At 44.2% G+C, this 18,899-nt stretch overlaps 2 protein-coding genes across 2 annotated transcripts; both read left to right on the forward strand.

Annotated features, from left to right (window-relative positions):
* The first annotated feature begins 11,036 nt into the window (after positions 1 to 11,036).
* Positions 11,037 to 11,743, forward strand: LOC123090661 (uncharacterized). The gene is made up of 3 exons (XM_044512303.1): positions 11,037 to 11,147; positions 11,242 to 11,319; positions 11,735 to 11,743. Exons 1-3 carry the CDS (start codon positions 11,037 to 11,039, stop codon positions 11,741 to 11,743), a joined length of 198 nt encoding a protein of 65 aa, XP_044368238.1.
* A 373-nt stretch (positions 11,744 to 12,116) lies between these two features.
* On the forward strand, positions 12,117 to 12,473 carry LOC123091411 (probable alkaline/neutral invertase D). Its single transcript, XM_044513192.1, has one exon. The coding sequence runs from the start codon at positions 12,117 to 12,119 to the stop codon at positions 12,471 to 12,473; it is 357 nt and encodes a 118-aa protein (XP_044369127.1).
* Positions 12,474 to 18,899: the final 6,426 nt, after the last annotated feature.

The raw sequence follows: 18,899 nt of genomic DNA on the forward strand, positions 1-18,899 counted from the left end.
GATCGCAACAGTTTTCGAGGGTAGAGTATTCAACCCAAATTTATTGATTCGACACAAGGGGAGCCAAAGAATATTCTCAAGTATTAGCAGCAGAGTTGTCAATTCAACAACACCTGGAAACTTAGTATCTGCAGCAAAGTATTTAGTAGCAAAGTAATATGATAGTAGTGGTAACGGTAGCAAAAGGTAACAGTAGCAAAAGTAATGTTTTTGGTATTTTGTAGTGATGATAGCAATAGCAACGGAAAAGTAAATAAGTGAAGAACAATATATGGAAAGCTCGTAGGCAATGGATTAGTGATGGAGAATTATGCCGGATGTGGTTCATCATGTAACAGTCATAACCTAGGGTGACACAAAACTAGCTCCAGTTCATCAATGTAATGTAGGCATGTATTCCGAATATAGTCATACGTGCTTATGGAAAAGAACTTGCATGACATCTTTTGTCCTACCCTCCCATGGCAGCGGCGTCCTTATGGAAACTAAGGCATATTAAGGCCTCCTTTTAATAGAGTACCAGTACAAAGCATTAACACATAGTGAATACATGAACTCCTCAAACTACGGTCAACACCGGTAAGTATCCCGATTATTGTCACTTCAGGGTTAACGGATCATAGCACATAATAGGTGATTATAGACTTGCAAGATAGGATCAAGAACTCTCATATATTGATGAAAACATAATAGGTTCAGATCTGAAATCATGCCACTCGGCCCCTAGTGACAAGCATTAAGCATAGCAAAGTCATAGCAACATCAATCTCAGAACATAGTGGATACTAGGGATCAAACCCTAACAAAACTAACTCGATTACATGATAGATCCCATCCAACCCATCACTGTCCAGCAAGCCTATGATGGAATTACTCACGCACGGCGGTGAGCATCATGAAATTGGTGATGGAGGATGGTTGATGATGATGATGGCGACGGATTCCCCTCTCCGGAGCCCCGAACGGACTCCAGATCAGCCCTCCCGCGAGGTTTTAGGGCTTGGCAGCGGCTCCGTATTATAAAACGCTATGAATTCTTCTCTCTGATTTTTTCTCTCCCTGAAACGCAATATATAGAGTTGGAGTTGGAGTCGGAGGAGCTCCAGGGGGCCCACGAGGTAGGGGGCGCGCCCTAGGGGGGCAGGCGTGCCCGCACCCTCGTGGACAGGTGGTGGGCCCCCTGGCCTTCATCTTTTGTAAGTATTTTTTATATTTTCCAAAAAGTTGCTCCGTGAAGTTTCAGGTCATTCCGAGAACTTTTGTTTCTGCACATAAATAACACCATGGTAATTCTGCTGAAAACAACGTCAGTTCGGGTTAGTTCCATTCAAATCATGCAAGTTAGAGTCCAAAACAAGGGCAAAAGTGTTTGGAAAAGTAGATACGACCGAGACGTATCAGCTGCCGATGCTCGGTTCGCGCCGGGCAGTGCCCCGGGAAGCGGCGTCGGTGGCGATGATATGGCGCTCCGCCTCCTGCCCGGATTTGGACGGGTGTGTTGGGCCCCCACCCCTCGGACCCCCCCTCTTGACCGCCTGTCTGGTGCCCTGGCCCATCGGCTTTCTTTTCCAGCTTTGGGCAAAGCGGCTGCCACGAATTTGGACGCTTCCGGCCCTGGGGCCCATCCTGTGTTGATCCTGCCGTTGGCCAGGCGACCAGAGGCAACGACCGCGTCTCCTCTTCGCGCGGATCCCGCAGATGATCCTCCTCGGTCTCCTACCCCTTGTATGTCGTGCCCCCAGGTGGAGCGTGACCTACCGCAACTTAACAACTGTCCTGATCCTGTTGGGTTGAGGCCTGCCTCGGATCCTACCGCCGCTGTTGCCTCTCCCTGCCGCCTTGCAGCTGGGCCCATGCCCGACCATATCACCCCGTTCCGCGCTCCCGACAACCACGGGCCTGACGACGGGGCGATGCTGGCGCAACTCCCCTGCATGTCTGTCTCCACATCCCCTTTCCAGCAGGGTGGGCCCGTCCCTATGCAGGACGCTGATTGGTTCGCACCTACCTCACAGCCTCTCGACACCTCGAGGGTGGGGGTGATCTAGGGGGCCCGCCGCCCCCCACGACGTGGATGTCCACAAGACGAGCCCCACGACTGCTGCTGCAGAGGATCGGGTGGGCCTGCTACATGGGGCATCCTTTCCGTGCATGGGAGCGATTCATCTGCCGAAGCCATTTTCTCTTGCCCTTGCTTCATACTGCTGCTTGGGTTTTGCCCCCACCCGCGCCCCCTGCACGTCGTCGATGCAATGAGCTACCACCAAACTTCATGCCGCAACATAGTGGGCAGATAGCCATGAATGACCGTGGCCTAGACTCAGAGCTGAAGGCCAAACGCGTGCTGCTCAAGCGCCTGGGGCTTCTCAAGGATGATCAGCCGCTATCGGATAGCTTACACCAGCAATATGACAGCCTCTTTGATCACCCGTTGGCGGCAGATACTATGTAGGCCCTTGCACATTTCCATGGCTGGAAGATTCCCACTAGCGCCATTGAGTGTACCCCTCCTGGGTCCCCTGTGGCTCAGAGGCGCCTTGTCATGGCTTGACCTTCGTGTCTTGGCCCTTCTTAGGAAAACTTGTTTGTTTCCATGAATAACAACCTTAAGATTATTTTTTGGAATGTGCGCAGCCTCAATTACCCGGATAGGCGCAGCGCCATTCGATCTGTCCTCTCCTCGTCTCCCCGAGTGTGGTCTGCCTTCAGGAGTCCAAACTCGCCATGGTCTCGCATGCCATTGTCTCCGCCTGGCAGCGCGATGAGATCTCGCTCTCCAACCCTAACATTGGCCTGTATCATGTCACTGCCTTGGCCTCTGTGCCGGGTGTGGCTGGGAACTAGTGGTTGACTGGTGTCTATGGACCTCAACGCGATGAGGACAAGCTAGCCTTCCTCGCTGAGCTGCATGATGTGCGTTCCTTATGCGTCGGTCCTTGGCTTCTTGGTGGCGATTTCAACATGATAGAAATGGTTGAGGATAAGATCAACGATCGCTTGCATCGTGGGATGATGAGCAGATTCCGTTGTTTCATTGGCAACGAGGAGCTTCGTGATGTCTATCTCCACGGTCAGCGGTACACCTGGTCCAGCAAGAGAGACTCGCCCACTCTGGAGCACATTGACCGGGCATTGTGTACCTCCGGTTGGGCGACGGTGCACCCTAACTGCATCATGCGATGCCTCTCCTCCATGGTGTCGGATCATGCCCCGCTCTTGGTCGACTGCATCTCGCACACTCCGGGGCCTCGCGGGTTTCATTTTGGGAAGTTCTGGCCGGATATTGATGGCTTTCACGAGACTGTAGCCGACACTTGGAATTCTTGCCCAGCGGACGAGGACCCGTTTGGACGCATCTTTTCCCGTCTCAAGTTCACAGTCAAGTGCTTGCAGAGTTGTAGCACCCGCCACAATGGGCATGTGGCCCTGTAGCTCTCGGTTGCCCGTGAGCTAATTGCCAGGCTCGATGCTGCCCAAGATTTCCGTCCTCTTTCACCGCATGAGGCCTGGTTCCAGCACTGCCTGAAGATTGCATATTTGGGCCTTGCTTCACTGGATCGTTCCATTGCTCGCCAGCGGGCCCACTGCTCCTGGCTGCAGGTCAGGGAGACCAACTCTTCCTTCTTGCGCGTTCGGGCGACGCAGAGAAAGCAACGCACCAGAATCACTTCCCTTTAGGTGGACGGCACTGAAATTTCGGATCATGTGGCCATGGCTGATTCCATCCACGAGTTCTTCACCAGGGTGCTAGGAACCCCTGACCATAGGGCATTCTCCATAAACCTCGATGCCCTCGATCATCGCTCATTCGATCTATCCGCCCTCGACATGCCGTTCTCCGAGGAAGAGATATGGGTTGTGGTCAAATCTCTGCCATCTGGCAAGGCTCCTGGGACGGATGGGTATTCTTCAGAGTTCCTTTGCTCCTGCTGGGACATCATCAAGCTCGACATTTGTGCAGTCTTCCGGCTGTGGCTTTCAAAAGCTCAATGAGGCCTTCATTACCTTGCTCCCTAAGCGGTCCGATACGGTGTCCATTGCCGACTATCATCCCATCAGCCTCATACACCTAATTGCCAAGCTGGTGGCGAAGGTCATGTCTTTGCACCTTGCACCACGACTCGGCGAGATGGTTTCGACAAACCAGAGCGCATTCATTGTTGGGTGATGTATACATGACAACTTTTTGCTCGTCCAGCAAACGGCGCGGCGCCTCCATAACCTCAAGCTTGCTCACGTGATGCTCAAGCTCGACATCGTGCGCGCCTTCGACTCGGTTTCCTGGCCCTTCCTCCTAGACATATTGCGCCATCTCGGGTTCGGACCATGCTGGAGGGAGTGGGTTTCCATCCTCCTCGGCACGGCAAGCACGTGGGTTCTGCTCAACGGCTGTCCTGGGCCTCCTTTCACTCACCGCAAGGGGCTCCGGCAAGGCGATCTGGTTTCTCCCATGTTATTCGTCCTGGTGATTGACGTACTCAACCGACTCCTCCAGCGTGTTGTCGCTGCCGGCGTCCTCCAGTGGCTAACTCCGCGCCACATGGCCTCTAGCATCTCCCTCTATGCCGATGGCGTGGTCATTTTTTGTCACCCCACTGTGCAGGAGTTGGCAGTGGTGCGCGAGCTCCTTCGAGTCTATGGTGTCGCTTCTGGTCTATGCACCATTTTGCCAAGTGCTCGGCCACCCCCATTCATTGTTCTGCCGATGATCGCAGCACAATCCTTGCTGGTCTGGAGTGCCCGATCGTGGATTTCCCAACCAAGTATCCTGGTCTTCCCCTCTCCATCAGGAAAGTCTCTTCCTCCATGCTGCAACCATTCATTGACAAGCTCTAGCGGAAGCTTTCACCGTGGTGGGGATTGCTACCTCTTGAGCACTGTGTTGGTTTTCCCTTGAAGAGGAAAGGGTGATGCAATAACGTAGCGTAAGTATTTCCCTCAGTTTTTGAGAACCAAGGTATCAATCGAGTAGGAGGCCACACGCAAGTCCCTCGTGCCTACACCACTACAAGAAATATGTCAACTTATGACCTTCTGTTAGTGACCCTCGAAGAATTGGTCATAAATTTATGACCATTTTAGACCAATTGGTCAAAAGCTGTTCAGGGGGCTCCAAACCCTAAACCATTGCGACCATTTTGGTCAGAAAGGTCGTAATTTCCTTACACGAAATGGTCACAAAGCAAACAGTGCTAGTCCGCTGCCTTATTTCTAGTTGTTAATGACCAATATAGATGGTCATAGCCTTGTAGATTGTGGTGGGTTGTGATGACTAGGCGCCATCTCATCAGTTTTGCCTATGTGTCATGTCCATGTGGCAGTTTTTGCCCTAGGTTGTGAAGCAACCTATATTTCTATCATTCCCAAAATTCCCAAAAAAATCTCATAAATTCTTTGGGGCATATCTTCATCAAATATGTAAAAATCCTTCCTTGCCTAGTTCAAAACTAATTCAACAATATTCATTTTCCTATTCTGTTCACAACAACACTTTATGAAGGAAGTGCTATTTATATATTCTTGATTGCCCTCAGAATTTTTGGGCACTCTTTCCTATCCAAATCATTACCGCATGACAAAATTCAGCTCCATTTGCCTAGAAAATCTTCATCGGCAAATTTCCAAAGCTTTTGTCCACCTAGAAGCATTGTGAAGGAAGTACCTTTTTTATATCTCTAAATGACATGAAATTTATACAGTTCCTTCATATGCCCAAATTATCACCCTCCTCCAAATTGCAGCTCAGTCAAATCATCTATGTGAGCCCAGGTTCAATTTATATTTTATGGCCAAATTGGCACGTTGCAAAGCAAGTGTTATATAGACCCCTCCTATTACCCTCAAACTTTTCGGGCACTCTTCCATATCCAAATCATTGCCACATGGTAATATTCAGCTCAATTTTCCTAGTAAATCCTTCTCGGGAAATTTCCAAAGTTTCTACCTCGAGAGAAGCTTTGTGAAGTAAGTACTAGCTAGGCTTACCGAAATGATCTGGAAATTTACCAGCGCGTGACCATACCTAAGTAACTTACCTACACCAATTTCGAGCTCATTTCATTCATCCAATCTCTCTCACTAGTTTTCCCAAGTTTCTGTCCATAGAAGAGCATTGTGAAGGAAGTACTACTTTGGCATGTCCAAATGGTATCAATTTTCTACAATGCTTTCCTACGCCCAAATAACCATCCTCCACAAAATTTCAGCTCACTCCATTCATTATTTTGAGCCCAGCTTCAACATTCATATTTTTGTCCAGCGTGGTACTTTGCAAAGCAAGTACCACCTAGGATCCTCCTTTTGAGCTAAAAATTTGTGAAGACATTCTCCTTACTAGATGATCATCCTCAGCCAAAACTCACGCCCATTGGCCATGTGCATTTCCCGTACCGCTAATCAAACACTTGGCTGCTAATTCATGTTTGAGCATCGATCAGTCTCCTCGTGAGAATCTTATGTTGTAATTTTCTTCCTAGCACCAACCTGGGGAGTGCCCAACCCACTAGACATGCCTAGGCCGCCCAGAACACATGGCAACATTACGGTCACGCGGTGACCACGCGACGGGCATGCGAGTTTACGCGCTCTAGAGTTGGGGCCCTCGGCAACCGCCCAAACCTCGATGTATCGCCACCAAACCATGTATTTATGATTAAATAGGTCCTTGTGTAACTAGAAATGATTTTTGGAAAAAATAAATAGCAAACTATGAGGCAGCTGCAGTTCAAATTTGACCGGCTTCCAACTGAATCGGCAGAAGTTTGTCTTTTTCACCAGAGGTGGATCAAAACTTTTTTTACACCCAACCATTTTGTCAATTGTGCATTAAATATGGCCTAGCATTTTATAAAAATGATGTGGTCCAATTTTGCAACAATTATTTGGTAGTTCCTTCACAAAAAAACCTCCTTTCGGGCACTCGAAAAATGGAAAATGGTTTTTCCGTCCAACGAAAATGAAAACTTCCTTAGGCAACATTGCTTGCCATTCCAATATGCACCCTTGTGCACAATATGAGATCATTTCAACAAACTATGCCATGGATGTGGCCATAAGATTGATCATTTGGCTTGAAAGCCATTGATCTCCACACATGATAGCTCGTTTCTGAGAATACTTTTTTAAAATAATTTCCGTATTACAAGTTTGTTATTTTTCCTAGGAACTTGGCCACATATGATGACACAATGCGAAGGTTTCCCAATTTTTTGATTTTTTTTGAATTTTTTATGCCCGTTTCAAAATGCGGCCAAAATGGCGGGAATGACCGTTCCTAGCTAGTGGTTGAATCTTGGAATTTTTTTGGTGTTTCTCTGATTAAATAGATACTTATGTACCTAGAAATGATTTTTGGAAAAAATAAAGAGCAAACTACGAGGCAGCTACAGTTCAAATTTGACCCGCTTCCAACTGAATCGGCGGAAGTTTGTCTTTTTCACCAGAGGTGGATCAAAACTTTTTACACCCAACCATTTTGTCAATTGTGCATTAAATATGGCCTGGTATTTTATAAAAACGATTTGGTCCAATTTTGCAACAATTATTTGGTAGTTCCTTCACAAAAAAACCTCCTTTCGGGCACTCGAAAAATGGAAAATGGTTTTTTCGTCCAACGAAAAATAAAACTTCCTTAGGCAACATTGCTTGCCATTCCAATATGCACCCTTGTGCACAATATGAGATCATTTGAACAAACTATGCCATGGATGTGGCCATAAGATTGATCATTTGGCTTGAAAGCCATTGATCTCCACACATGATAGCTCGTTTCTGAGAACACTTTTTTAAAATAATTGCCGTATTACAAGTTTGTTATTTTTCCTAGGAACTTGGCCACATATGATTACACAATGCGAAGGTTTCCCAATTTTTTGATTTTTTTTGAATTTTTTATGCCCGTTTCAAAATGCGGTCAAAACAGCGGGAATGACCGTTCCTAGCTAGTGGTTGAATCTTGGAATTTTTTTGGTGTTTCTCTAATTAAATAGATACTTATGTACCTAGAAATGATTTTTGGAAAAAATAAAGAGCAAACTACGAGGCAGCTACAGTTCAAATTTGACCCGCTTCCAACTGAATCGGCGGAAGTTTGTCTTTTTCACCAGAGGTGGATCAAAACTTTTTACACCCAACCATTTTGTCAATTGTGCATTAAATATGGCCTAGTATTTTATAAAAATGATTTGGTCTAATTTTGCAACAATTATTTGGTAGTTCCTTCACAAAAAAACCTCCTTTCGGGCACTCGAAAAATGGAAAATGGTTTTTTCGTCCAACGAAAATGAAAACTTCCTTAGGCAACATTGCTTGCCATTCCAATATGGACCCCTGTGCACAATATGAGATCATTTGAACAAACTATGCCATGGATGTGGCCATAAGATTGGTCATTTGGCTTGAAAGCCATTGATCTCCACATGATAGCTCGTTTTTGAGAACACTTTTTTAAAATAATTGCCGTATTACAAGTTTGTTATTTTTCCTAGGAACTTGGCCACATATGATGACACAATGCGAAGGTTTCCCAATTTTTTGATTTTTTTTGAATTTTTTATGCCCGTTTCAAAATGCGGTCAAAACGGCGGGAATGACCGTTCCTAGCTAGTGGTTGAATCTTGGAATTTTTTTGGTGTTTCTCTGATTAAAAAGATACTTATGTACCTAGAAATGATTTTTGGAAAAAATAAAGAGCAAATTACGAGGCAGCTACATTTCAAATTTGACCCGCTTCCAGCTGAATCGGCGGAAGTTTGTCTTTTTCACCAGAGGTGGATCAAAACTTTTTACACCCAACCATTTTGTCAATTGTGCATTAAATATGGCCTAGTATTTTATAAAAATGATTTGGTCCAATTTTGCAACAATTATTTGGTAGTTCCTTCACAAAAAAACCTCCTTTCGGGCACTCGAAAAATGGAAAATGGTTTTTTCGTCCAACAAAAATGAAAACTTCCTTAGGCAACATTGTTTGCCATTCCAATATGCACCCTTGTGCACAATATGAGATCATTTGAACAAACTATGCCATGGATGTGGCCATAAGATTGATCATTTGGCTTGAAAGCCATTGATCTCCACACGTGATAGCTCGTTTCTGAGAACACTTTTTAAAATAATTGCCGTATTACAAGTTTGTTATTTTTCCTGGGAACTTGGCCACATATAATGACACAATGCGAAGGTTTACCAATTTTTTGATTTTTTTTGAATTTTTTATGCCCGTTTCAAAATGCGGTCAAAACGGCGGGCTTGACCGTTCCTAGATAGTAGTTGAATCTTGGAATTTTTTTGGTGTTTCTCTGATAAAATAGATACTTATGTACCTAGAAATGATTTTTGGAAAAAATAAAGAGCAAACTAGAAGGCAGCTACAGTTCAAATTTGACCCGCTTCCAGCTGAATCGGCGAAAATTTGTTTTTTTCACGAGAGGTGGATCAAAACTTTTTACACCCAATCATTTGGTCAATTGTTCATTAAATATGGCCTAGTATTTTAGAAAAATGATTTGGTCCAATTTTTCAACAAATATATGGTAGGTCCTTCACAAAAAAATTCATTTTGGGTACTCGAAAAATGAAAAATGATTTTTTCGTCCAAAGAAAATGAAAATTTCCTTAAGCAACATTGTTTGCCATTCCAAGATGCACCCTTGTGCACAATATGAGATCATTTGAACAAACCATGCCATGAATGTGGCCATAGGATTGATCATTTGGCTTGAAAGCCATGCACATTCACACATGATAGCTCTTTTCTGAGAACACTTTTTTTAAAAGAATTGTTGTATTACAAGTTTATTATTTTTTCTGGTAACTTGGTCACATATAATGACACAATGCAACGGTTTTCCAATTTTTGTATTTTTTTTTTGAATTTTTCATGCCCGTTTCAAAATGTTGTCAAAACTGCGGGCATGACCGTTCCTAGCTAGTGGTTGAATCTTAAAAAACTATTGGTGTTTCTCTAATTAAATAGATACTTATGTACCTAAAAATTATTTTTGAAAAAAATAAAGAACAAACTATAAGGCAGCTGCAGTTCAAATTTGACCCATTTCCAACCGGATCAGCAGAAATTTGTCTTTTTCACGAGAGGTGAATCAAAACTTTTAACATCCAAATATTTAGTCAATTATACATTAAATATGTTCTAATATTTTAAAAAGTTGATTTTGTCCAATTTTACAACAAATATATTGTAGGTCCCTCACAAAAAACTCATTTTGGGCACTTGAGAAATGAAAAATGAATTTTTAATCAGCTAGACCAATTTTTTAGTCAATTACGACCAATTTAGATGGTCATGACATCGTAGCCGTGTGCTGCATTTTAATTGGTCTGTGGGCGTTTCACGCGGATCATGGATGGACACTGTCGGATGCTCGCGGATCCAACGGCAGTCCTCACCGCAAGCCCACCTAAGGCAAAACCCTAGTCCTCGTGGACATTTTCCATCCCCCCCCCCCCCCCCCCGCCTCCATTCTTTCTCCCCTCGCTTTCTTCTCCGTCCGCGCACGCCTCCCCTCCTCGCTCCCTCCCATGGCGAACCCCGTCGCCTCCCCTCTCCTCCTCCCCTCCCAGACCTTCCTGCCCCGCTGCCTCACCCCCCCCAGCACCACGGCCTCCACCTCCATCGCCATCTCCTTCTCTCCCTCTCCCAGATCTCTGACCCAGCCACCACCCATGGCGCCAGCCAGAGCAGCCACCAGCTATGGTGACGGCGAGGCTAGAGGCCGCCGGATCCGGGATCAGGGTGGCGCATAGCCCCTCCTCCCGTGAGATCCTCTGCATCGAGCAACTCCTCTGCACGCTGCACCTTGTCCCCATCCAGATCAAGCAATTCCTCTTTGTCCGCTCTACCAATCCCCTCCGTCAGCCGTTGCTACGCAGTACACTTCCACCGCTTCTGCCGCCTCCCAGGTCGCCGTCCTCCTGATCCCCTCCCCTTCCCCTTCCTCTGCTCTGGACACCCCATCTCTGTCGAGCCGGGCGCCCCATCCACCTCTACGGGCGTAGACGGCGTTGGCGTATGAGAAATGGCGCCGCCCGGGTCACGACGGTGGGCGTACGTGCGGATCATGGCCGGCACCATCGTTGGTGGCGGCCTCGGCTTCTACGTCATGCTCCGCATCGAGACCTCCTACAAGGTACGACAACTCCCGTCGCACCAACCTGCCGCGATCTGTGGACCATTTGGTCGAAGCCGCGGTGCTTACTCCCGCTTTTCTTTGTCGTGTGCAGGTGAGGATGGAGGAGAGGCTGCGTCGATGGCAAGCTGGAGTGCCTCTACCATGGCTGGCAGTTGGACGGCCAGGGCAAGTGCGTCAAGATCCCACAGGTCCCACCATTCCACACTTCTTTCTAATCAAGTTCAGTCATGGATCTGTACAAATGCATGAGATTCTAGTCCAAAATTTATGTGTGATACTATATAACTGTGTTATGTTTGAGATTCTAGTCTTGACACAGTAGCTCCTACTCTACCTGTGTGGCAATCATATTGTGTTTGAATGTAGCATAGTATCTGATTATGGTGTTTTTTTAGGTATTTATCTTCAGAAAAGGGATGTGTACAGTATTAGTATTTCCAGGAATCTGATTATGACACCCTGCTATCATGCCCCACTAAAACACATGAATTTGTTTTACCTTTCCCCCTTCGTGGTTACTGGTTTTGTTCTTAAGGACACACATGCGTTAGTCATTAGTATTCACATTTTATTTCTTTTTGCAGGATAGTTAGTATTCACTTTGCTGTTCTACTTTATACCTATGGTTAGTCTACTTACTGTTTCTGGACTTGAGGGCACACTTGTGTTGTGTGGTGGTATTTTACTTTTCTGTTTGGTTTTATACCTGTCCATGGTGTATATATGAATGTCCTGAAATCAAATAACCTTCATAGGATAGGAAATTGGTAGTTTAGCTCATATAGATGATCTTATAGTGAACAGCTTCAGTTGTTTGATCCATGTTGCTGCCGTTTATCGCTGCATCTATGTTCATTCAGTATTAGTAGCTCCTTGGATCTATGCTCATGCATTGTATGCTCTTCTTTCCATATATGTACTGCATTTCTATATGGCAATGAGCTTACCCTCTGTTGTCCTGTTTCCATGGCGCGCGCAAACTATGCAGTGTTGCTGTGGCTCCTGGTGGCGGTGAGCGTGAAGCTAGGGCGGCGCCACATCGCCCACAACGTGGTGGAGCTGATGGAGAGGCGTCTGGCCAAGGACGAGTTCCCCGAGTACTACGACGGCAAGACGGGGCGGTACATCGGGAAGCAGTCGCGCAAGTTCCAACCGTGGTTGGTGGCGGGCTACCTGGTGGCCAAGATGCTCCTGGACGACCCCTCCAACCTCCGCGTCGTCTCCCTGGAGGACGATGGCCACACCCGAGCAGCATCTAAAGTTAGCATCTGCTGCACTATCGCTGATGATGTTTGTTTAAGGCTGTTGCTTTGCTCTATGTGATTTTACTCTAGCATGTGTGTTGCATTTTGTCCTGCGCCTTGAGAATGACTAGGATTTATGTTATAGAATTCCAAGTGTAGTCGCAATATATAACATGCCTAAAGTATATGGACTTGTGCAGTGTGTCCATCGAGAGTAGATAGACTATTTCTTTCATGATTCATCTATATATGCTGCTCTTATATGCAAGTACCAATCGAGTACGGACGTGGTACTAGTAGCGACATTGTGCCCGCAATCAATGCACGCTTTCCATCATGTTTGGTCATTGGTTGTTCGATCGGTGACTTGGTTTACTTCTTCTATATTACTCCTGTTATACTAGATAGGAAGCTATTCACTTATTATATGCCTGTTCTACACCGATGCTGTTTTTTTATGCTAGTCCCATGTCATGGGTGTTAATATCTACTACCTATTTACTGCTTGTTGTGCAAAATCTTTTGGTTATTGTAAATCATTCCCTGCTGTATAAAGTTTGGTTTTAGTCTGTTGCATTTTGTTGGTTCCTATCTTGTCAATGTATACAACAATATGCTTTCTTGGTGGCCATTTGTGCTTCACATTTTTTGGGTATGCCACTTCTCTAATGAGTGGGTGCATCTCTTCTTTGTTTTATCATTCTATATTGTTTTCCTAACCTTTTTGGTATTCTGCTTTCTCCTTGCAGATGGCAAGCACCATTTTGTTGGTTCCTGTCTTGCTAATGTCTACAGCAATGTGTGTGTCCTCTGTCTCATCTGCGGCATTACCGTAGGGCAACTCATAATGGGCCTATCAAGCATACTGACCTTGTGATGATAGATAAAGAGGTTGATTTCAGTGCCATTCTGATAAATATATTTTTAGCCCTATGAATTGAAAAATGAGCGCTTCTTGGTTGCTTCTATTGTTGGTCCAGAAGATTCTTGGTGCTTTTAGTGCAGTGCTATACTATGCTCCTTGGCACTTCTTGCTGTGTTAACTAAATGGTTTAGTCCTGCGCTTCATAGAAGCAGTTTTAACTAAATGTAATGAACTAATTAAGTGCCGTCTTTTATTGTTGGCTAATCATTTGGTTTTATCGCATGCTACATTCTACTCTCTCCATTCCTAAATATAAGTCTTTCTAGACATTTCAAATGGGCTACAACATACGGATGTATATGATGATATGCTACCACTCTAATAAGTCCAAGCACTATAAACCCTATGAACTTAATAATGATACTCTGCATGCTATGAGTAAAGTGCTCTATTTTCTTGCGTCACCTTGTATGGCAGACATACATGTCTTACAAAGTCGTTACTCTTGTTTGAAGCTAACCTAGGCTACCGCAGTTCCAGCAAAAAGCAGGGGAGCCGCTCTCTTTTTTCTTCACTAATAAATTCTTGTTTGAATGCATATCCTGGGGGTGGTGAAGCTGGGAGCCTTTCCTCCCCATAAAAATACTTTGCTCTTCATTATGAGCAGTGCCCTTATATAATTAGCTGCTAGGAGTGTTGATTATGTAATGGTTTGGAGTAGTTGAGCATGGCCTGATGCAACATTCATGTTGTTAGCATGTATATATACACTATTACAACAGCTTGTTGATCAAGCGTTTGTTTCTATCTAAATGTGTGCACAGAAGTTCAGTTACCTTCTAAAAAATTATTGGTGCATTTTTTTGTTTCTGTTATGTTACAAGTGTTTTGAATTAAGTCCATAAATGATCATTGTCCAGTGCACACAGTAGCACTGCAAAATGCAAGTATGCTGATTATTTTTTGAAAACTCTATATATTATTTATAGCATCTTATACATGTAAAAAGAGAGTTAGAAAATGTGAATTAAGTGTAACCATGAGCTTTGTTTGTTCTTGTACTCTTTGTATGTTCCTGGTCGCTACCACCGACTGCGAGCGGGGGTCCTGGTCCTCTCCCTCGTCGTCCTCGGCGGTGGCATCGCGGCTTGGCGCCATCGCCGTGCCCTACGTCAACGTCACGATCAGCTTCACGGATCGCCATCTTCACGGTACGCACGCACACATTTCTGAAATCCACAGTCAACAGTTTGGTGTACGCGCTGACTACTGAATCATGAGACATGCGTGTGGTTGTGCTTGTGCAGAGGTTGGTCGAAGAGGGCTGGAGTTCATGCTGTTCCTGCTGTCCCTGTTCGTGTTCCTCTTCGGTACCTCCTAGTTCATCTTCGACCTCATCCTGGTGAGATTTCCATCCAACCCTCCCCGTCCCCATGGTGCTCTTTCTAGTTAGTACTCGTCCGAGAGAGTTGCTTGGAGTAACTATACTCAAGATGCAGTCGCAGTAGGATTAGTTGCTTGGAGTATTTAACAAGACCGTACAAGATTTAACTTGTCAAGATTTAACAATATTTCTTAGTAAAGCTGAGTAGAGTATATATTCTGAACATGAAAGCATAAATATTCTCAGCATAAGTACATGATTAGGAGTATCATGCTTCTGAATATCTCCAAGCTGGATATTTCCATTAAACATGTTTCTGAATACCTCCCATATATATTTCCGTTAGTCTGCTTAGTGCATCATTAAGATTATAAGCATCATTTTCATTGAATCCTGGTTACATATTTGTGTGTACTCAAGTTGAAAATGGGACTTGGAATAATATGCAAGTTTCATCTTTTCTATTGCAGCGAGTGGGTCGGTTATGCACTGGCAGCATCCTTGTATGAATGAGTATATCGTCTTAACTATCTGGGGACAAAAATCATTGTATTAGCTGAATTTGTGTTATCTTTCTAAAGAACTTGTCCTTTTTTTGAATGTTCTGTTCATAATATATTGGCTCCAGTGTTTTGATTCTTCTCTTCTGATTCATGTAACAGGGCGACGGCCGAAGGCATGATGATAGTTCTATTGTTGTCCTAGTGTAGCGAAGGTAGCCTAGTCGACTATGGTCGCGTAGTTAGTCATGCATACAGTTTCATCTGACTGGAGCCCAGTTTGTGCTGATTGTCAATTCTCATTGTGATTGTCCCTATATCTGTGTGACTGATTGTATTTGTATCTGTGTTGTAACTGTGTCATGACAGAAGGAGCCCAGTATATTTGTATGACTGTGATTGATTCTCGCTGTTGTTATTTGAAATATTACTTGTGTTTTCTGTCTGTTCTTATTTAAACATGGTTATTTATTTCTGTCAAATTGTAAAATTGTAATCTGAATAATATGATGCTACCAAAAGGGTCCCACTTTAATAGAACCTGACAACTGGGACCTATCTGACTAGTGGACCCTTCTTTTGGGAAAAAAGAAAAACTAAATTCGTTTAGACAAAAAGGCCACAACCCAACAATAAAAAGGCTGCAATATTGGACTTGGCCCATGAACCCAACCAAAAATTGACACACAGCAAAAAATACAAATAGGCCGAATTGTTGGGCTAGGCTAATGTAGAAAATCGAATTGGACCGGGCTGAATCTTGTCCCACATCAGCTTGCCACGCTGGATGCCTACGTGGCCTGGGAAGGTTGCTAGTGACCAAAACGCCACAGTGGACTTATTTTGGTCATAAACGTTTGCGACCATTCCAGAAGAAAGGTCGCTATAGTCAGTTTACGACGCCCAGCTTTTGACCTTATGTTTTTGGTCACAAAAAGGTCATAAATGGAAATTTGTGACCTTTTAGTGACCAATAGTGGTGGTCATAAGTTGACATATTTCTTGTAGTGCACAAACAAATAAGAACCTCGCAACCAACGCGATAAAGGGGTTGTCAATCCCTTCACGGTCACTTACGAGAGTGAGATCTGATAGAGATAATAATGATAAGATAAATATTTTTGGTATTTTTATAATATAGATTGAAAGTAAAGATTGCAAAATAAAATATATTGGAAACTTATATGATGGAGAATAGACCCGGGGGCCATAGGTTTCACTAGTGCTTCTCTCAAGATAGCATAAGTATTACGGTGGGTGAACAAATTACTGTCGAGCAATTGATAGAAAAGCGAATAATTATGAGAATATCTAGGCATGATCATGTATATAGGCATCACGTCCGTGACAAGTAGACCAACTCCTACCTGCATCTACTACTATTACTCCACACATCAACCGCTATCTAGCATGCATCTAGAGTATTAAGTTCATAAGAATAGAGTAACGCCTTAGGTAAGATGACATGATGTAGAGGGATAAACTCAAGCAATATGATATAAACCTCATATTTTTATCCTCGATGGCAACAATACAATACGTGTCATTTCCCTTTCTGTCACTGGGATCGAGCACCGCAAGATTGAACCCAAAGCTAAGCACTTCTCCCATTGCAAGAAAGATCAATCTAGTAGGCCAAACCAAACTGATAATTCGAAGAGACTTGCAAAGATAACCAATCATGCATAAAAGATTTCAGAGAAAAATCAAATATTGTTCATAGATACACTTGATCATAAACCCACAATTCATCGGATCTCGACAAACACACCACAAAAAGAGTTACATCGAATAGATCTCCAACAAGATCGAGGAGAACTTTGTATTGAGATCCAAAGAGAGAGAAGAAGCCATCTAGCTACTAGCTATGGACCCGAAGGTCTAAAGTAAACTACTCACACAACATCGGAGGGGCCATGGAGTTGATGTAGAGGCCATCCATGATCAATGCCCCCTCCGGCGGAGCTCCGGAAAAGGCCCCAAGATGGGATCTCTTGGGTACAGAAGGTTGCGGCGGTGGAAATAAGGTTTCGTGGTGCTCCTAGATGTTTTCGGGGTATGTGAGCATATATAGGAGGAAGAAGTAGGTCGGTTGAGCCACGAGGGGGCCACGAGGGGGGAGGGCGCGCCCCCTGCCTCGTGGACACCTCGTTGGTTGCTTGACATCCACTCCAAGTCCTCTGGATCACGTTTGTTCCAAAAATCACGCTCCCGAAGGTTTCATTCCGTTTGGACTCCGTTTGATATTCCTTTTCTACGAAACACTAAAATAGGCAAACAACCCCGATGACAAGCCAAGCAATTGTTTCATACTTAGCCTTTTCAAACTCTTTCAACTTTTACGCAATATATGAGCGCGAGCCATGGACATAGCACTATGGGTGGAATAGAATATGATGATTGAGGTTGTGTGAGAAAACAAAAAGGGAGAAAGTCTCACATTGACATGGCTAATCAATGGGCTATGGAGATTCCCACCGATTGATGTCAATGCAAAGAGTAGGGATTGCCATGCAACGGGTGCACTAGAGCTATAAATATGTGAAAGCTCATCAAAAAAACTAAGTGGGTGTGCATCCAAATTGCTTGCTCACGAAGACCTAGGGCATTTGAGGAAGCCCATCATTGGAATATACAAGCCAAGTTCTATAATGAAAATTTCCCACTAGTATATGAAAGTGACAAAATAAGAGACTCTCCATCATGAAGATCATGGTGCTACTTTGAAGCACAAGAGTGGAAAAAGTATAGTAACATTGTCCCTTCTCTCTTTTTCTCTCGCTTTTTATTTGGGCCTTCTTTTCTATTTTTCATGGCCTCTTTTTTCAGAATCAAATATTTATTTTTCGTCCGGAGTCTCATCCCGACTTGTGGGGGAATCATAGTCTCCATCATCCTTTCCTCACATGGGACAATGCTCTAATGATGATCATCACACTTTTATTTAGTTACAACTCAAGAATTACAACTCGATACTTAGAACGAAATATGACTCTATGTGAATGCCTCCGGCGGTGTACCGGGATAGCGATGAATCAAGAGTGACATGTATGAAAAATTAATCATGGTGGCTTTGCCACAAATACGATGTCAACTACATAATCATGCAAAGCAATATGACAATGATGATGTGTGTCATAATAAATGGAACGATGGAAAGTTGCATGGCAATATATCTCGGAATGGCTATGGAAATGCCATAATAGGTAGGTATGGTGGCTGTTTTGAGGAAGATATAAGGAGGCTTATGTGTGATAGAGCATATCATATCACGGGGTTTGGATGCACCGGCGAAGTTTGCACCAACTCTCAAGGTGAGAAAGGGCAATGCACGGTACCGAAGAGGCTAGCAATGATGGAAGGGTGAGAGTGCGTATAATCCATGGACTCAACATTAGTCATAAAGAACTCACATACTTATTGCAAAAATCTACAAGCCATCAAAACCAAGCACTACGCGCATGCTCCTAGGGGGATAGATTGGTAGGAAAAGACCATCGCTCGTCCCCGACCACCACTCATAAGGAAAGCAATCAAAGAACACCCCATGCTTCAAATTTGTCACACAACATTTACCATACGTGCATGCTACGGGACTTGCCAACTTCAACACGAGTATTCATCAATTTCGCAATAACTCAACTAGCACACCTCTAATATTACCACCTTTATATCTAAAAAAAACCTATCAAGCATCCAACTTCTCTTAGCATTTAAAATTTATAACCAAAGTGAATTACCATGATGTTCTAAAGG

This window comes from Triticum aestivum, chromosome 1A (genome assembly GCF_018294505.1).
Source record: "Triticum aestivum cultivar Chinese Spring chromosome 1A, IWGSC CS RefSeq v2.1, whole genome shotgun sequence".
NCBI classification, from domain to species: Eukaryota; Viridiplantae; Streptophyta; class Magnoliopsida; order Poales; family Poaceae; genus Triticum; species Triticum aestivum.

What these genes read in the sequence shown, in the direction of transcription:
- LOC123090661 (XM_044512303.1), top strand. Translation starts at nt 11,037, where the DNA reads ATGGCGCCGCCCGGGTCACGACGGTGGGCGTACGTGCGGATCATGGCC. An exon ending in GCATCGAGACCTCCTACAAG is followed by an intron (nt 11,148 to 11,241) that starts GTACGACAACTC and finishes TGTCGTGTGCAG; the next exon opens with GTGAGGATGGAGGAGAGGCT.
- LOC123091411 (XM_044513192.1), top strand. Translation starts at nt 12,117, where the DNA reads ATGGCGCGCGCAAACTATGCAGTGTTGCTGTGGCTCCTGGTGGCGGTG.